The sequence below is a fragment of the Eptatretus burgeri genome, chromosome 11 (assembly GCF_056783735.1).
Source record: "Eptatretus burgeri isolate ZD-2024b chromosome 11, Ebu_testis_v1, whole genome shotgun sequence".
Classification (NCBI taxonomy): Eukaryota; Metazoa; Chordata; class Myxini; order Myxiniformes; family Myxinidae; genus Eptatretus; species Eptatretus burgeri.
This window is the reverse complement of record NC_140971.1, coordinates 21,589,579-21,610,523: the sequence shown is the minus strand read 5'-3', so window position 1 is coordinate 21,610,523 and position 20,945 is coordinate 21,589,579. Positions and strand designations below refer to the sequence as shown.

Genomic DNA, 20,945 nt, shown 5'->3' with positions numbered 1-20,945 from the left:
AACTTGATCTCTCCGACATCCTCCCTAAAATCCAGTCCATACAAGTGCTGAAAAGTGTGGGGGCATGTACACATCCCTGACGAACTCCAGTAACAACTGGAAATAAGTCAGAGATGGTACCACCACACGTCACAGCACTCTCAGTACCAGAGTAGAGTTCAGACATCAGATCGATCAGTTTTGGTGGCACCCCACGAAGACCAAGAATCCTCCAGAGGACATCCCGATTCACTGAATCGAACGCTTTACAGAGATCAACATAGGCTGCAAGCAGCCCCTGCCAAAACTCTCGTCTGCGTTCGGTTAGGACACGAAGTGCAAGGATACGGTCAATCGTTGACCTCTTTGGTGTAAAGCCTGACTGCTCTGGACGCTGGTGCTCAAGCAGATGGTGGCGAACCCTCTCAAGAATTATCCGAGCAAAGACCTTGCCTGGCACTGAGAGCAGCGTCACCCCTCGGTAGTTGTTGCAGTCTTGGCGATCACCCTTCCCTTTCCAGAGAGGGACAACAAGGCCCCTCTTCCAGTCAGTTGGGATGATGCCTGTGTTCCAGGCAGAGCACAAAACTGCATGCAACGACACGAGTGCAGCATTTCCACCAGCCTTGAGAAGTTCAGCATAGATGCCACAGATCGCTGGAGCTTTGCCCCGTTTCAACTGGTTCACCGCAGCCCGTGTTTTCACAAGTGAAGGTGGACCACAGTTGATTCGAGGGTTAGCAACAGGGATTGTAACACCCTTGACGTCCAACTCGACAGCTGGGGGATCAACCTGGTACAACCGCTCAAAGTAACCGGCCCAGCGGGCCTTCACTTCAGACTCCTCTGTCAAGAGCCTACCACTCTCTGCTCGAACTGCAGTGCTCCGAGGGATGGGCTTGGATGAACGTAATGCGCGAATTCCCCTGTAAGCGGGACGAGAATCACCTGTCCACAGGTGATGCTCTACCCCCTCACAGATTCCTCGCACATAGGCCTCCTTGTCCACCCTCAGTGCACGTACAGTTTTACGCCTCAGCTCCCTGAACAGCTCAGCTCTGCCATTCAGCCTGGCCCTGCGACTCTGGTCAATGGTATCCAGTGTCCCTTGAGAGACAAAATTCTTTTTTGCCCTGCGGTGAGCTCCAAGGCATCCACCGGCAACATCAAGGACGGTGGTCTTGAAGGCGCTCCACAACTCTTCAGGACCCCCCAAAGCACCCAGACCCCCCCAAGTGTCCACTCAGCCTGTTCGCAAACTCCTCAGCTACTCCCTCATCCCTGAGCTTGGCAACATCCAGCCTAGGCTGGGATGGTACCATTCTCCAGGATTTAAGGTGCAGCTTTAGAGTTGCTACAACAAGCCTGTGGTCAGTATTGAGGAACTGAGCACTCTGGTAGACCCTGCAGTTCTGGATCATCCTTCAACGACCGTCAATGAGGACATGGTCAATCTCCTTTGCCACACCGCCAGCGTTGGAATACCAAGTCCAGCGATGAGCTTGTGGGCGCTGAAACCATGAACCAGCCACCCTGTTCCATGACTTCTTGCAAAATCAAGGAACTTAGTGCTATTCTGGTTCATAGTTCCTGACCCATGGGGACCAACACACACCTCATAACCATCCCTATCAGTTCCAGTCGATGCATTGAAATCCCCCAAGACTAGAAGTGTATCTCGTCTGGGGCACTGATCAACCACAGACTCGAGTGTGGCGTAGAATGTGTCCTTCACAGTGAGATCACTCGCCTCAGTCGGAGCATAAACAGAGACCAGGGAAATGACACCTAAGGAGTGACGAATCCTTAATCTCATAATACGCTCGTTGACCGGTGTTACCTCAATTATCATTGGGGTCAGCTTATTGGACACAGCTGCAGCAACTCCTTGGGTATGGTAACCATCAGAGCGACCAGACCAATAGTAGGTGTAACCACCCACCATTATCTCACCGCAATCCGGTCTCCGAACCTCAGAGAGAGCTGCAATCCCAATGTCCAAACGCTTCAGCTCAGATGATAACAGACAGGTGATCATCCTCTCTTAGGGATAGGACATTCCAGGCACCCACCCGAAGGGACTGCCTCAGGTTAACCCAAGGAGACCGCCGTCTGGTGGACGACACCTCAGCACCACTCCGACACACTCTCCCGCAATCTGACCCAGGGATGTTACCCCGTGGTTTCCCTCCTATCATCAAAGATTGGGGGTCCCGAAGGCTTTGCCCCAATCCCGTCATCCGGTGAGTGCCCTGCGAAGGGAAGCTGCACAGGAGGTACTCCCATGGAGTGGGTTTTCAGATTTTTTTGTGTTTTGCGGAATGAAGGGTTTTTACGGTGACCGGAGTGTAAATCCTGCCACCAACCTCCTAATAAGAAGTAACCCAACTGCAGGAGGACGTCCGCAGACACAGTTGGGCACTAGATATGGATGGCCGTTGGCTCACAAGGAGCTCCTCCGCCCTTTGACAGGTTTTGTTTTTAATCCTGCTGGGTGTCCATATCCAAACACCCTCCTCACCAGAAAACCTGGTGGGGGAGACGGTTTAGTCGCCGACAACCCGACCATGGAACAGGTTAGTACAGGTTTACATGGTACCTGTAGCAGGTCACAGATCGAACCTGACCTGACATGCACGAGGGAGAATATTTCAAGCTTCAGAGACTTTTTCTTTTATTTTTTAATTGCATGGAAAAATGCAAGTTTATTTGTTGGTTTATCCCCCCCACACATGTTTAATGATAAATGAGGATAATATAAGAATGAGGTGTGTGTTGTTGGTTATCTCCATTTGTTGGTTGTTATCTCTATTTGTAGGTTTGAAGAGGTGGAACGAAGTCCTCCCAGGACTCAAAGCATCCACCTTCACTTTGGATCACAGTTCATGGACCAAGCTGTTCAACTTTGTTGTTCTCAGAGTTTTGTTCCAAGGGCTCTGTTCAGGAGAGTCACAGAACCCTAGGCTGCCTCCAATTGTAGTTTGTTTGTGGTAATATTACCGGGGATGGTTTTCAAAATCTCAGTGAGGTACTTCGTTATTCCTGTTTCTCCAATTAATCACTGGTACAATTTCGACACTCTACAGCTTCCAAAATCTCTTGATCCCATTTTGAGGTCTTGTTATTTGGTCTTTTTCTTGATTTCTGCATTATTTAAGCCAAAATCACTCAGTCCTGATATCTCAATCAGCAATGCTGTCTTTTCCTTTTTGTTCCTGAGAATGACGTCCGGTCGGGAGGCTTTTTTTCTATGTTCACGCTCGATGGGATCATTGGGTCGTACATAAGCATGACATCCTTGTTTTCAATGATTTCCCTTGGTTCGTGTTTCTATGAGTTTTCTGGAACTGGGATGTTGAAATTTTTGCAGATATGCCAATGAATCACTTTGTATACTTTGTTATGCCGTTGTGTGTAAAGTTGTTCTGATAATACTATTTTTTTTACATCCCGAAAGCAGGTGACTCGTACTTTCTGTTTTTGTCTTGCGGAACCGACACTTGTCCATCTGGTTTCAGTCCCACCATATTTTTAATCCATTGGTGTAGTGTCCTTGATCTTGGGCATTTATCATCACTTGCAAAATCGAAGATTTTTCAAGCATATTGGTCAGTCGATTTTGTTATTCTGTGTCTGTCTATTGCCGACAGGTCACAATTCTAAACAGATCATCATGAAACTTTACCAAGTTGTAGAGGTAGTCTCAACTAAGAAGCCTATTGATTTTCAGGTCAAAGGTCATCTTGAGGTCAGATTTCTAAAATCGTCATTTTTTCATCCGAATGACTTGAAATTTGAACAAGATTTGCAAATAGCTTCAGTGATTTAGAAAACCAACTATTTTTGAGGTCAAAAGGTCAAAGGTCACCTCAAGGCCAAAATTCTATCTGAAGTATCTAAAATCATCAATTTCTATCTGAAAAATCGTCAATTTTCATCCGATCGACTTGAAAAGTAAACAGCAAATTGCACAGTGCATCAATGAATTGGGAAACCAGCTATTTTTGAGATCGACTCAAGGTGAAACTTCTAAAAATCATCAAATCTCACCTGAAAAAAAGTCAACTTTCATTTGATTAACCTGAAAATGAAGCAGCAATTGCATAGTCCATCACTGAATTTGAAAAACAACTATTTGAGGTCAAAACGTCAAAGGTCAACTGAAGGTAAAACTTCTAAAATCATCAATTTCAATCTGAAAAATAAACTATTTTCATTTGATTGACCTGAGCTTTGATTAAGATTGTCAATTTTAATCTTAACGAAATGGACAATTTGATGTATCCATGGCAATCTTTGGAGAGGGGAGCAGATTTTGCAAGTATCGTGATCTGCACGACTTCTTTTTCTTGTTTTTCGTTCTCCGTCCCAATTGAGCTGACCTATTCTTAGCCATTCCAATGAGCCTTCTTTGTCGATCCAAACTAAGTCCAATTATTTTTTGTACTTTCCTGCTCTTTTGTCATTCTCCCAGGTGTTGGTGTATATTTATTGATATTTATTTTGTCTTTTTTGCAATTGTTGGGGCTGTATTTGTTGCCATTGCATTTTCCTGTGCGGCATCTTCTACCCACACCTGCTTTTGGGAATTCCTGGCAAGGTGAATTAGGGATACTTTTTCAGGTTTGTTGTGTTCATGTTTGTTTACAAATTTAATCCGATAGTCTGTTGAGCATTTCACATTCTCAGCCGCTCCAACGCTCGTCGCTCTGTGTACCTGGTTGAGTTCCATCAGGCTGCTCCCTCCCTCTCACCACGGCAGGTACAGTCTCGGGATGCACTGGTTTTTGTGGAACATTTTGTGGATGGTAAGCACATTTCTTGTTTTGATCTCTAATTTATCGATTTCTGATTAGGGCCTGTTTACGATTCCACGGTTGTGTTTGAGTTGGTTGAGTGTGAATTGGTTTCTGGCTTTGATATTGTTTCTTGGTAAGAGGTACGTTTTCAGGATCAGCTTCGTTCTACGTAGGTATTGGACCATGAGGCATGCCTCCAATATGTCTCCAGAAAATGATTTCCGAGGTGCACCTCTTGGGGCAACGTGGAAACACTAATTCATTTTTCAATAATATGATAAGTGCCAATATCAAAATCCACAATCGCAAAACTAATCAGTTTTTGATTAATATGCATTTTAATTATGCTTCGTAAAAACAACACCCTCCATTGGCCAATATTGGAGAATTGTGTACATTTAAATGAGAAAATGTTCTGGGGGTGTTTTTTCGAGTATTGTCTCTTGCACATTTCCAAAGCAACAACATTTGGTTCATTTGGGGATGGGGATGCATAATCCACCCCCACCCCCCCCCCAAAAAAAACAACAACCTCACCCTCTTCTAATCCTGTCCCTAAAGCCTTGTTTGCATTATTACAATGCTTTCAACACCATGAATCTCCCCTCAATTCGTAATTGTATCAAAAATTCCAGCTCTCATTCGGTACACTAGTAGAGTACCTGCCCGATGGGCGATTTTGTTCCGAGCATGCAACATGTCCTCCTGACGCATACCGTTATTTGGGAAGTGTATAGGCAACTGACATCTCAGTATACGCAAAAAATAAATAACCCGGGTTATGTGCATGAAGCAAGAACATACTTACTGCTTATAATTCAAAACACCTCACTGAACTGGAAAACGTAGGGACAGGAATACTGGACTGTAAATGCATGGTGAAGACTTGTAATACCCCCTCCCACCTTTTGGTGGCACTCCACAATATACATTTACAAAGAAAATTTGTGTCCACTCCCCCTCGCACTCCACCAAGACCACGGGCAAAGATAAAAACACCCCTACACATTAATTGGTGTCACGCTGATCCTACGCAGCAAGTCTGGATGTAATTGGCCCAGAACTGTAAGAGGAGTTGCCCAACAAACACGCGCACACGCACACGCAGCGTTTGTTTGTCTGTGCATTACAGTAAGGATTCCTGTTGTTATAATTTTTATTTGATAAACTTTGTATTATAACTATATAACATCCCTCAATGTGATGTGATCCAATTAAATTAATGGCTGTGATATTTGTTTTTTTTTTCATGAGTAAAACCAATTAATTTCTGACAATTTCTTCAATTTTGTTTTAAAATAAAAGGTATGACAAAACAAGGGGGGAAGGTGTGACAATTGTGTTCATTATATATTCCTGGTTGCCGTTTCTTTTCCGTCTTCTTTTTAAAACATTAAATACACACTAATAAGCCCCAATACACCCTTAAAAATAAAGATCCTCATTTTAGCCTTCAACCGAAACAGGACACTTGTATAAATCAACCAGAATTAATAAGTATTCTGTCCAAGGTTATGAGAATTCCCATCAACAAAACAACTTCTCTATTCCCTCACTCTATTCAATCCCATTCTTCCCTCCAGGATTCAAAAGAGCTGTTCACCACCACCTATCATCCCCCATCCATATCCTCAATCTTTTCTACCCCTGTTAATCCACCCCAAGCCCACCTCCTTCAAATTCCCTGCTTTCCTTCCTGAAAGTCCCTGTAATATCCATATTGTATTCCCCATGTTCCCCACCCCATCCCTCTCCCTTCCACAGATCTCCTAATGTCTCGGTTCCCCTCCGTTTTGTCCTTCCCACTCTCGCCTCTCTTGTCTCATGCCCCTTGCTGTGCATTGTGTGTTAGCTCTCATATGAGCCTCGACAAGCTATACAAAAAAAAAAAATTATAATGTAGTTCAAGAAGTTTATTGAAATCATATGCAACACTTCCTACTTCCACCCCTCTCCCCATCCCCCACCCACAAAAAAAAAATGAAGTAGAATAATGTCTATTTTAAATAATGTCAAAATTAAAGTCATAGAACTGACAACCAAACTAGGAAACATGAATTTGTGCTTCATATTCAGCAAAATATCAATCTGATTTTCACTTTATTATTCCCTGCGGGTGTTCATGTACAATGTGTCGTACAGGACAAAATGTCCACTTGTAAACGGAATCGGTCACATTTATTTAAATTATTTCTCTTCGCCATCTGAATCATCGCTGGAATGTGTGGCTTGTTCATTTGGTACATTTTCACAGTGCAAGGAATCTGCTTTTCAAGCCAACTGCACTTGCCTTGGGCGCACCTGGTTTTCTGACGTGAACATTTACTGCACTTTGAATCAACTCGGAGCCAAAACAAATTTGGCCTTCCGTTTTTCCTTTCAAATTCCTTGTATTTTCCTCAAATTAATTGATCAATTATGTTATTATATTAGCATTATGCACCGTTTTCTCAGACAGATAATGTCCGCAGCTGATGCGGTAGAGACCGCCATTGCTGTTCTTGCACGGCCTCACGCTCGGAGTAATGTCGCTCCTCATTAGTCGATTTAACAGGACTAGCCAGTCAATCTCGTAACAGTACAGCGATGTCGATTCGCTAATGTGGGAGAGATTATGTACCATTTCCCTGCCTCTTTCAATGGTGAACCTGGCAACAAAAACAGACGGCTTACTTCGTTTTTCACGAAAACTGGTGGAGAAAAATAAAAATTAAAAAATGAAATTATATATATATATATATATATATATATATATATATATATATATATATATATATATATATATATATATATATATATACACATACACATACATCAACTGTGGATTTGCAGGGCCCAATTCTTCAAATTCTTCTTCATTTTATCATGTAAAATGCACGCTCACCCACTGACATGCGTCACAAAAGGTTTTTTGGCAATTTGTTTGCGCATTTGTTTGACATATTTAGTGGCCCTCTTCTATTCAGAGATATTTGTATGATGCTTTGTTTTTGAACTGCTGTGTTGGTGTTTCATGGTTAATCTTTATGTTGTCTGATATTGTTAGTTTACCTTGTACAAATGTGCACTTATCGAGTCCAAATTCCATTTGAATGTCCTCAGAGAACCGTTTTTTAGTTGCTCTGTCAATTTTTCATCATTCGGTGTGAAGAGCTTTAAATCATCCATGAATAGTAGATGTTTCACCTTTCTTGTTTCTTTGGATGTTCTTCTATTAGTTGTTAGGGTATATCCATGTCCTTGCTTATGATGAGGTTGGTGGAAGATCCTGACAGCTCCTGGGAGTCAGTGAGAGATCCTGCTGAGAGTTGGTGACAGTTGCACTGTTCCTGCTGGTTCTGCTCGGTACCTGGCTCTTGGCGTATCTGGTTTCTGGGAGTGACGACATGACGTTGATTGGTGTTCAAGCCTGTTCGCGGTTGGGTGCATGGTGAGGTAGGGCGCTGGCAGCGGAAAGCTCATTTGGAGAGATACACCAAGGCACGCTCATATTTTGGGTTATTATAGGAAGACGCACGACGACTTCTGCCTTGGTAAGCTGAGACCAGATTTCTTACCCCCCCCCCCCCGAATGATCTGATGGGTACCCATCTCTCATGTTTTATTGTTAAGTAAGGCATAGTGATAAGCATCTGCTCTTTGTCCATTTTTCTACAAATGCTTGTTGAAGTCTTTATACTAGTACGTGCCCGTACACGTGCGTAAAAAAAAAAAAAAATTCAAACCGCGAGCCAGAAACAACCACACAGGCCGTTCCTTCGCTCTCGCGTGCCTGGACGTGCAAACCCTCCTCCCCCCAAAAAAAATTAAAAAAAACTTTCAAACAACCACACAGGCAGTTCCTTCGCTCTCGTAAACGACGACTGGATTGGGGCATTGTGTTTATCTATAAATGCGCATGAGAAATCGAGAAATTATTAGAATACATCAAGTCATCACTATGCGGAAGTGGTGCGAATGCGTATGCGTATGGAATGTTCACATCATTCCACGAATTATCGCTTGCATTGAAGTAACATCACTGCTGTGATACTTACACACACAGAGTTAATTAAAATCCAAATTAAAATCAAGTTTACCTCCCTGTCTTTGCTTGCCATGACATTCGCTGCCATTGACCATTGCCACTCCTACGCCACGGTAACTAAGGCACCGATCCCCATCGTAACCGGCACGGCACGTGATGTCATCGTCGGCCGGCCGTGCACCGGCCTACGCAGCCACGCCTACGCAGCAACGTGTCCTTTCATTGGTTGGTTAATAAATGGCCATAACTTGAGAAGCACTTGTCCGATTAATATCAAACCTTGAAATAAAAAGGCACATACTCAGGTCCCCAGCAATATACCTGGCAAGTTTCAATTAGATCGGACCAGTGGTTGCCGAGAAACAGCAGACACACACACACACACACACACACACACACACACACACACACACACACACACACACACACACACACACACACACACACACACACGGAATTATATATAAATGTTTGAGATTATTTTGTTGATTGAACATTTGATTGATTTGAATTCATCCATTTAATCGACAAGGAAATAAAAAGTCCTTCAGTTAATTTTTCTTTATAATACATTCTTTGTTGACAGTTCAACCTCTCCATTATTGTCATTTCCTTCCATGGATCCAGCATCGTCCGAACCTAGATAGACTAGGAAATAATTTCCAAACTAATTAACCTGTCATAGTCAGTGTGCACGAGCGGTAAACACTTGGCAGCATTACTTAAGATCTAATCAAGATAAGATTGGTGCATCACCGAGGGCGTGTTTCCCAGTCAGGAGGCCAAGTGACCTCTAGTTAAACGGAAAATTAGATGGTGGACACTGGAACTCGTGGTCATCTGATTGCTGTTCGTGGTTGTTCAGCAACTCACCACACTACGAAGTTAATTGTGAGCGGTGGCCCCATGTCCAGTTATTCTGAGGAGAAACGAGGATTAACCCCCTCATAATACACTTGGTACCCATGATGTAACAAAACAAGACAAACAAACAAATAAGTCCAGAACGAGACAAAACAAGGGGGGGGGGGAAGCGTCTCCCTGGAAGATACCATGCTGTATCTTCACACCTGGTATTTCGATATTTCTTTCTGAGTACTGTAATATCAATGTGGTATTCCAGAGCTCCATTGCTTTCTCATCAGTTTGATTATTTGGGGATTGATTTCGTAGATTCGCATGTATTTTATCATTCATGAATGTGGGACATGTCTGGTGTTGGCTTAATGGTTAGGGTGGTGGGCTTGGGATCCAAGGATCCTGAGTTCAAATCCTGCTCTCCTGTTGAATTTTTTTTTTTTTTTTTTTTTTTGTATACCTTGGTCGAGGCTCGTATGAGAGCTAACACACAACTCACAGCAAGGAGGCATGAGACAAGAGGGGTGGGAGTGGAAGGGACAAAACATTGGGGAACAGACACAGGTGAACTGTGGAAGGGAGAGGGATGGGGATGGGACGGGGAACATGGCGAGGAGAAGATGGACATTACAGGGACTTTCAGGAAGGAAAGCAGGAGAATTGAAGGAAGTGGGCTTGGGTGGATTATCGGGGGTAGAAAAGATCGAGGATTTGGATGGGGGAAGATAAGAGGTGGTGGTGAACAGCTGTTTTGAAAGCCTGGAGGGAAGAATGGGAAAGAATAGAGTGAGGAAGTTTATTCCAAAGGCGGGAAAAAAGAGGAATGAAAGAGTGAAGATGAGCAGTGATTCGTGATTTTGGTAGTTTTACCAGAAGGGGGTTGTTGGCGGACCTTGAGCGCCCTGTGGAAATGTGGTTGGGACAAATCGCAGAGAGAGCAGGGGGGGCAAGGCTGGAGAAGAGTCGGTAGAAGACAGAAAGACCACCGACCAACCTGCGGTGATTGAGTGAGAGGCCCAAAGACTCAGCTTCATTGCGGGAGATGCCAATGATCTTAAAAGCCCTGGTTTCGACAGCGTGAAGTCGAGAAAGGTGGGAGGCAGGAGCACCAGCCCAGACGGACGAGCAGTACTCCATCAGGCTACGGACAAAAGCTTTGTAAGTAGACAGGAGCTCAAGAGGGCTGAGGAAGGACCTTGCACGACGGAGGATTCCCAGTCGGCGACTGGCGATTGAGGCGAGGGTGGAAATGTGACTTTTCCAGGAAAGGTCATGGCAGATAGTGAGAGACCCAGAAGCTTGAAAGAAAAGACTTCTTCCAGAGGATTGTTGAGAAAGTGGATGGGGGGGTTTTGTAAACGGTCCTTTCGAAGAGACATAGTGAGAGTGTGAGATTTGTGTGGATTGAAAGACATGTTCCACGTGTTGGACCAGTTTGTGATTTTATCCAGATCTGCAGTGAGCGAAAGAAGCTGCTGCTTGCCGGTCTGAGGGATGACAGATGGTACGGCAGAGGGTGGAGTCATCGGCAAAGAGAAATAGAGGATTTTCCCAGAGAGTCCGAGAGATCATTGATGAAAACCAGAAAAAGAACAGGGCCCAGAACGCTACCTTGAGGAACTCCAGCCTGCACAGGAAGAGGGGATGAAAGAACTCCATTTAGGGCCACACGTTGACTGCGACAGGAGAGGAAGTCTGCGAGCCATGAGTGGAGATGGCCTTGAATACCATGGGAAGAGAGTTTGGTGAGTAGGGCAGGGTGCCAGACTGTGTCAAAAGCACGTGATATGTCCAGGGATACGGCTCGGATTTCCTGTCTGGCATTGAGGACCTCCATCCATTGATGGGAGAGCAGTAGCAGCATATCCAGGGTAGAGTGACCTGGTCTGAAACCAAATTGATGATTGGAAATCAAGCCATTGGAGAAGAGGAAGGATTTCATGTCTGAAGCAATGATGGATTCCATAACCTTGCTGATGATTGGGAGAAGGCTGATTGGTCTGTAGTTACAGGGATCTGTTTTTGCACCTTTTATGCAGGGCAGTGATGTTAGCAGATTTCCAAGCAGATGGCAGATGACCTTGGGAAAATGAGAGGGTGAATAGAACAGAGAGAGGGTGAGCAAGAGCAGAAGAGCAGGCTTTGAGGACACGTGGGCTGATGCCGTCTGGACCGGTTGCAGAATCTGACTCGAGGTTTGAAAGCAAGCTCTCCACCTTGTCAGGAGAAAAGGATACAGAGTCCAGGGACAGTTGGGTGCGACTGGGTAAAGTGGGTAGAGATAGTGATGGGTTTGGGACACAAGATTTAGCTGCAAACACCGAGTTTAGACATTCAGCTTTATCACGTGTGGAATCAGCAGTGCGGCCATTTGAGGTAAGGGAGGGGATGGAGGGGGAACATACACCAGAAACAGATTTGATTAAACGCCACCAGGATTTTGAGGAGGGAGAGAGGTTTGAGAGTTCAGACTTGAGATGAGAAAGATGTTGTTTTCTGGCTCTCCTGAGGGTAGATACACACTTGTTCCGAGCTTTGTGGAAAGAACTGAGATTGCCCTCAGTTGGGTTTGCTTTCCATGAGGCAAAGGCAAGTTGTTTCAGGACAACTGCCTCACCACAAGCTTCAGTAAACCAAGGGCGGGAGGAAGGGTAGGACAACTGAACACGAGAGGGGATAAATCTGTGCATGAGGGAGAGCAAGTTTCTTTGAAAGAATAATTTTTTTCAAAAGGTGGGGTTGATATTAATCAAAATTAATACTAGGTGGGGTTGACTCAGCCTGTCATCCTTCTGAGGTTGGCAAAATGAGTGCCAGCTTGCTGGTATCCTGTGTCGGAGTGGCGACCCGGCCAGGATTGTGTCCAATAGCCAAGGAGACTGCTTTGGCAGCACCACGCTCTGCACAGAGTATGGTCCCAATGGATGGATGGATGGATGTAATGTGGAACACTGTCAAAAGCTTTCTTTGAGTCTATGCAGGCAGTGGCATAGTGATTATGGAGAGCATAAAGATGTTCGAGGCAGAAATTTGGAACTCCATCTCAGCCTGGGCTCTCTTAAAGTTTGCCATTTTTTGAACTTGTTTTACCACTCACCCTTACCTTTCCTCCACCCCCCCTCCAATATGTCTCATGTATGGAATATATTCTGCATTGGAGGATTATCTCCTTCTGCTCAACATTCCAGGTTTCTGTATGTAGTTTTCGTCTCTGGAATGTTGTCTTTGATGGTGGAGAGGCAGTTTATGGCCCCTTGCTTTTGTGCATAGTCATATCTTTGCAAGGTGATCTTTTCCCTTGCTTGAGAAGGTGCAGTCATTATTAAGTGTGCATTATTATTAAGGGTGTGTGTGTGTCACTGTGAAGCCTTTTAAAAAAAATTTGATGCAATTCCACAACCCAAGATAAATCTCCACCTCACCTTGCTTTAAGTGCTGGGGGCACCTGGGGTCAGGTCATAGGTATAAACTACCCCCTCCCTCAAGGAAATTATCTGTATGTATGTGTGTGCAGGTCTGATAATCCTCGAAAAATAAACGGCTGGCCCAATCTCCGCTAGATTCTGCACACATGCTGGGGGTACCCAGGGTCACGTCATGGGCACACCCCCCATCCACCATCCCTGCAAGGCAATTCTCTATGCGTGTTTGTATGGTGGAAAAAAATAAAAAAAAAGTGAACTCAACCAAGGAAAGAGGCCATTTGGCCCATCATTGCTGTGTGGCACTCAGGTTAATTTTTGCTGCAGCTTTAAACATCCATCTTCTTCAATACAGACATAAACAGAGACTTTTTGAAGGACATTATCATAAAAAGAAAACCACAAAGCTTTTCGTTGTGCTCTCTTCAGGTGAAATCCGCACAAAGTGAGTGAGTAATGACGAACAGTCTAATGGACGCCTCTCAACAAAGTCAATTCTGATTGGACGTTCTCCACTGATGCGTCATCGTCACCTAACAATGGTCTCGGTGGGAGGAGCCTGTTCAGTGTCCATGTCCACAATAAGCATGTCCACTTGCTTTTCTCATTCGTGCAAAGAAGAAGAGGAACACCAACTCGTCTCATGATCACGGCTGGTTATGAAGAAGATTCTACAACAGCCTCAGCGGCTCTTCCGCAGACTCTGCAACCTTCAATTGGAGAGCTGCAACTCATAATGTCCTTCAAAATGTCTGTTTACGTCACGGGTTCCCAACCGGGGGGAAATTTGGGTGTTTCAGGGGGAAATTCTAGTCTGGAATTAAAATTCTGGAAATTATCAGAAAATAATTAGAAAATAATTTCCAGTAATAGCCTTCTGTTCTTCTCTTCTCAGGAGTACCCGTTTTCATTCTTATGTTTTATTTTCTTTCTTCTTTTTTAGTTTGTTCTTTTCTATTACATGTCTTAATATGATCTCTCTTGTTCTTTTCAGGTCCGCAAGTGATCATGTCGAAAAAACGGATATATTCAGAAGCATATCTAGACTTCGGTTTTACGTTCGTTGTGAATAATGGGAAACATCTGCCACAATGTGTCATCTGCACGAAGACATTGGGGAATGGTAGCATGAAGCCATTCCAGATGAAGCAACACCTTCAAGGATGCCATCCCGAACTACAGAACAAGGATCGTGAATACTTCAAGCTGAAACAAAATTATCTGAAGAAGATGAGACTGGACTCAACTGGAACGTTTCGTCAGCAAACGGACGCTATTGTGAAAGCGTCATACGAAGTCTCGTACAAGATTGCGAGGGAGAAGAAACCACACACAATTGGTGAAACATTGGTGAAGCCCTGTATGCTGCAGTGCGTGAAGTTGGTCCTTGGTGAGGCTGCCCACAACAAGATGACCCAGATTTCCCTTTCAAACAACACCATTCGGTCACGGATCAATGATATGGCTGAGAGCATCAAGAACCAAGTTGTTCAGAAGGTTCGAGGGTCACAGTTTTTTTCGATTCAACTCGACGAATCGACAGATGTTGCGAATCTGTCCCAGCTGTTGGTCTTTGTTCGTTATACCACCGAAAAAGGAATTGCAGAAGAATTCCTCTTCTGCAAACCTCTCCAGACCACGACCAAAGCTCAGGATATGATGGACCTTATCAATGACTTTTTCGAAGACAGCAACATCAGCTGGGAGTCTCTGGTTGGGGTGTGCACGGATGATGCCCCAGCCATGCTCGGCTCTCGATCGGGGTTCGTCACGCTCGTCAAGCAAAAGAATCCGGCAGTGGAATTGACACACTGTCTGATCCACAAAGAGACGCTTGCTTCGAGAACTCTCCCCAAGAACTTCAAGCAGCATCTCGAGACTGTCATCAAAGTCGTCAACTTTATCAAGGGTTCCGCTCTGAACACTCGGCTGTTCCGTCGGCTCTGTGAAGGCATGGAAGCCGACCACGAATCGTTGCTGTTTCATACTCAGGTGAGGTGGCTCTCAAAGGGAAACATGTTGCAGCGAGTCCTGGAATTGTTTGATGAGGTGGTCGCCTTCCTTCGGGCCCAAGAGAATGTTGTGCTTCTGGAGGAGTTGAAGGGTGAGTTTTTCCGTGTGCGGCTGTCCCTACTTGTCCGATATTTTCAGTGCATTGAACGAGCTCAACAGGAAACTGCAGGGCAAAGGGACCAACATTCTTTTTCAGTCGGACAAGATCAGAGCTTTCGTGGCTAAACTGGAACTGTGGAAGAAAAGAGCGGGGAGTGGAAGTTTTTCCTCATTCCTCGCTCTGAACGAATGTGTGGAGGATATGGAGGATGGTCTGCCTGATCCAATAGCCGAGGATATCAAACAACACCTCGAAGGCTTGGAGGAAGAATTCAAGTATTACTTCCCGGGGATCACAAACGAGAGCAACGAGAACAAGCTTATCAGAGACCCATTTCAGAGGAACGTTGATGATGTGCCAGAAGCGTGGCAGGAAGAGTTCCTGGACTTGAAAAACGACTCTACAGCGAAGGATGCCTTCCAGAATATGGAACTGGAAGAGTTTTGGACCCAAGTCCGAGGAACCTACCCGCTTCTTGCGACCAATGCTCTGCGGATATTGGTCCAGTTTTCTTCCACCTACCTGTGTGAGACAGGATTTTCGGCACTGGTACACCTCAAAACAAAGGCACGCAACAAGTTGGAGGTGGAGGCGGATCTTCGCTGTGCGCTCTCCATAACTCCCCCAGACATTGAAGGACTCGTGAACGGCAAACAATGCCAGAAGTCACACTAAAATGCTGTGTTCTTATTCAATACAATTTAATGTTAGCTGTGTTAGTGCATTTGAAAAATAAATTAGTAAATAGTCTCAGTGTGTTTTAACTGTTCTTTCTCTCAAACACATGAAGGGGGAAATCTGGATGGTTGAATTGGGTGCAGGGGGAAATGACAGAAAAAAGGTTGGGAACCACTGGTTTATGTCTACATTAAAAGTTTTGTCGTACCAAGCATCTTTTTAATCAACCTTCTTGATGGTTTGCTAAAGTCTAAATAACCCGATCTTATTCAGGTGACCCAACTTGTTTGAATATAAAAAGGGGACGTAGACTGGCTAAGGGTTGCAAACAACTTAAGATGCTTTACTGTTTTGCAAAACCTCTCAAATGATGAAAAGTCGAGTGCGGGTGCATAAGCCATCAATTTGTCCATGTATCAACGATTGTTTTCTTTTTTAGTGCACTGCACGTACAATCTCTTGAATGTCAGATAATGCCAAAAAGAACAATGCAAAATCTTATCGCCAAAATACTCAATAAAACCAATGTGCGGTTCCGACGTGGCAATATAAATATTGTCGATTTGAATAGTTAAACACTTTTGTATGACCAACACATAAGACGAATTACACTGAAATAAACAGCAGTCAACCAAGCGACCATACCAGCTTCGTGGCGTCGTTGGCTTTCGAAGATTTCTTTGACTTCTTCGTCTTGTTCTTTGTCCTGAAACGTGCAAAAGCATCATTCGACCGACTGTGCTATAACGTAGTTTTGCTAATCACATTAATCTCACTCATGTGCATTCCACTTACGGGCCAAGGTTTTCTCGCTGGCCTGAAGCTTCATTCTCGTGGTCTTGAGATGAGAGCTTGACAGCAGCGACAGGATTGGTGCAGGACTGCTGTAGTTGAGCAACTTTTTCCTGCTCGATAATTGTTGGATCTGGCAATGTTACGTCTGTTTCCATTGCTACTTTTTCATCTCTCATCTTACCTTTCCCAACCTCTGTAACACAGCTATTACACAAGCTCTCACCTGCTTCGACACATTCATTCTCAATTCTGAAGTCTCCATCACTTTGCTTTTCACTTTTCTCTTCCGTCTGACCAGGAGCGCTCGCACTCCCGCACGTGTCGGCAGCGCTCCCTTCGGCAGCACTCCCACGCCCGTCGTCACTGCTCTCGGTCATACTTTCAAAATCCTCAATCTCCAAATCATTCTCCACATCTTCAAGTAACAACCGCTGCTTTACAATCTCCACCATTTCTCGATGCTTTTTGGATTGCTCATGGTTCTGCAACCTGAAACACACAGCATATAAATTGTACATGTCGCATGCTTTTATTCATTCAAGCAGTCATTTCTGCAGCTTTTAGTTGAAACATCGATTCATTCAATTAAAAGTGACTCCAATTGGTTCTGCGTCCGTGACGTCAATCAGGTTCCGAACTACCGTTATCCGATTGACCTCGCGGACGCAGAACCAATCGGTGTCGCTTTCACTTGGACATGCTTATAAAAGCACGTGATCATCGATTTAATTCATTCAATGGCAACATTTGCTTTTAAATAAATCCTGGCGAGTCGAAGGTTGTTCCCAACTTGCTTTTCCCCACTGATAAGGCACTCATTGAGAGCTGAGAAGTATGGTCAAAAACTATAAGATGCTGAACACCCCATTTGGGAGTCACTTTAAAATTTTTAGGGATACATATTTCCAATGACCTTAAATGGGAAATAAACACCAATCACTGTGTGAAAAGGTCTCAGCAACGGTTGTTCTTTCTTAGAAGGTTGAGAAGTTTCGGTGTCGGCCGTCCTGTGTTGATCGACTTCTATTGGGCAGCGATAGAGAGTGTCCTGACTGTAATTCACCGTTTGGTATGGCAACTCGACACGGGACGACCGATCCCAACTCAACAGGATAGTAAAGACCGCTTGTAAAATTATTGGATGCGATCTGCTTTTCACTGACAACATGTACTCTAGTCGAGTAGTGAAAAGAGTGAAAGCTATCTTCAGAGATGCGTTCCACCCAGCACATGACATTTTTGAACTTCTCCGTTCGGGTAAACGTTATCCTTCCATCATGACCAACTGTAATCGCTTGCAAGACAGCTTTTACCCAAATGCAATCCGCACCATCAATGAATCTGTGTCTAAAGTTTTGTGAGCATCCAAAGAATGGTTATGGATATTTTAAACCATGCCACTCATTTCATTTCAACGCCAAAATGTTGCTTCGGGCTCTCTATTCACAATAAATCTATCTCTATTTCTAATTCAATGTAATGTTTAAGCACACACTTTCAAAGTACTTCCCATTGAATGTGCATCGCATATATACGACAATAAACTCATTGTTATTATTAAGGAAGGAATTAAATAAATAATGAAAATGTCATGATGGACGCTTCTGAGTTTTAAATTGTGTACTACTCCACAATGACTTGCACGGGGCATTATTTTTACCTCCTTCACCTTCACCCTTTCTGTCTGTTTGTTTGCCTTTTTGTTTGTATGCAGGATATCTCAGAAAGTTGTGGACAGGTTGGGTGTGTGACAAGGACAAACTGATTAGATTTTGGTGAAGATCCAGATCCAGATACTGGAATTTTTAGATCCTCGTGGAGGATCTCTAAGTCTTACTCACGTTGTTGTTCTTCATCTTCTTCTTGTGGACTTTTTTGTTTCACAGCCTCCAGTTTTCATCGAAACTTCCTGAAACTTGGTACATATATGTAAAAATACCCTGCGCAGAGAGTAAACATCTCCGATTTTTAAAATTCCTCCAAGAAAAAAAAGTTATGACGCCAAAATATCTCCACGAATGGAAATCGCCTAAAGAGTAATCTCCGAAACTAGGCAAGCTTTTTGAATCATGTTTGCGGGAATCGAACAGGGCATTAGCAGAGATGAATTACCGCACATATTATACATCACTATGACGTCATATCAATTTTTATGACGTCATTCCTATTTTTTGTTTCACAACCCAGAGTTTTCGTCGGATCTTCGTGAAACTTGCCATGTATATGCAGAAAGCCCACGCGCAGGCAGTAACCATCTCCGATTTTGGAAATTCTTCCTAGAAAAAAAAGTTGACATAATATCGCCGCTAATGGAAATCGCCGATACCATTATCTCCAAAACTAGGCAAGCTGTTTGAATTTTGTTTGCGGGAATCAAGCCGGGCATTAGCACAGATAATTTATCGCAAACCTGATACATCACAATGATGTCATATTCGTTTTTATGACGTCATTTAGAGGACGAGGATCTTAGCTCATTTGAGCTTGTTAAAGTGATTCTTCAACATTGAGAGATAAGGCCAAAAACGATAAATTGCACGATATCTCAAAAATTTGTGGATGGATTCGGATGCAACTTGGACATCTTGGGCGTGTGACAAGAAATAATTTATTCTATTTTGGTGAAGATCCGGATCTGGATCCAAAAATGTATTCACCATTGAGTTGAGCTAGGGCTAAACCGATATATAGCACGATATCTCAAAAAGTTGTGGATGGTTTCGGACGAAACTTGGTGGACATGTTGGATGTGTGACAAGGAAGAATTGATTAAATTTTGATGAAGGTCCGAATCTGGATTCGGATACGAGAATTATTCAATTTTTAAAGTGATTCTTCACCATTGAGAGATCGGACCAAAAACAATATTGGGCCTGATATGTTCTCGTAGATCAGGCATTGCATGGCGGAGGTATGCGCTCTATCGAGTGCCCTTCGAGTTATTCAATGTGATGGCACAAGCAAGACTGCAGTCCATATCTGAATGCTACTGGCACCATGCTCTGTTTCTCCAAATCCATTGCTCTAGGCCAACCCAAAACCCCAAACACGATTGCTGCACAAAACCAGAGCAACAGCCTAATAATATGGTTGTTGTTTGCTTATTTTTCCTCGATAGGAGTGAAGTTCATGGAAGAGCGAGGTTCAATCGACAGTGAGGTTGCGGAGAAATAATTGGGCACAAATAGCAAGGGAATAAACGAACAAGAAAGGAGGAGATCGAGAGCAAGAAAAGGGGAGGAAACACCAAAAATCAGGAAGTCAGAGGGTTGCCCAAGAAGGCTCAATGGGGATAATAAAGATCATGGGTCAGGATGGGGGATGAAATGAGGTGGTGGTGCAATGACTGCTTGAAGCCAATAGGAAAGAGTGGGAAACAATGGCTTCTGGAAGGTGGTTCCACAGATGGGAGAAGTGGGAACAAATGAGTTGAGATGTGTGGTTAACCTGGATTTTGGAAGCCAAACGAGGAGGAGGTATACTGGAAGGGCACATTAATCCTGGAGTATATTGGAAGGGTTGGAGGACAGAGGAGAGAGGACACAACATCAGGGAAGTGGCAGAAAACAGAGACCACTGACTTGCCTGTGATGTGACAACATACCTCGTGCTTCGATATCATTGTGAGAAATTCCAATAATGCTGAGAGCTTTAGATCCATCAGATCCAGGAGAGACATGTGATGCTCGGGCACAACAAGCAAGGGAATAAACGAACAGGAAAGGAGGAGAGCACGAGCGAGAAAAGGGGAGGAAACACCAAAAAAAAATCAGGAAGTAAGAGGGTCTGGATACACCAGCCCACAAGTTGAGAGCAATACTCCATGGTGATACAAAGGCTTTGACGACTGAGTAGCTCCGATTTTCCAAGGAAGATCTTGGATTGACGTTGGATGCCCAATTTGCGGCTTGCTTTGGAGGCCAGCCTTGCTATGTGGTTAGCCCAAGAGAGATCATGGCTGATGGTAAGTCACAGAAGTTCAAGATGACTGAACCTCTTCTGGTGGCTGACAATGGAAACATACAGGTGGGTTAGTTTGACAGTCCTTTGAGAGCAACAGTGTTTGATAATGAAATTTTCCAAATTGAAAGACGTATTCCATTTATCAGACCAGTATATAATCAATTCCAGATCCGCAGAGAGTGACGTAGCTGCAGTCTGCCTTGCAGCGGGATGGGGGTACTGCATGGCACAATGTGAAGTAATCTGTAAAAAGGAAGAGGGTTTTCCATCGCACAGCAGAGGTCATTAATATAGATGATTACACAATAAGG

The 20,945-nt window shown here is 44.0% G+C and overlaps 1 protein-coding gene across 2 annotated transcripts in view; it reads right to left on the bottom strand.

Annotated features, from left to right (window-relative positions):
- DNAJC21 (DnaJ heat shock protein family (Hsp40) member C21) overlaps positions 1 to 20,945 on the bottom strand; it is a 70,000-nt gene that overhangs the window by 6,782 nt on the left and 42,273 nt on the right. For both annotated transcript variants that reach the window (XM_085845499.1, XM_085845500.1), the window contains 2 exons: positions 16,672 to 17,160; positions 16,522 to 16,582 (listed from right to left, as the gene is read on the bottom strand). In XM_085845499.1, coding sequence (XP_085701625.1) covers positions 16,522 to 16,582; positions 16,672 to 17,160 — 550 coding nt within the window. The remainder of the gene's footprint in view (positions 1 to 16,521; positions 16,583 to 16,671; positions 17,161 to 20,945) is intronic.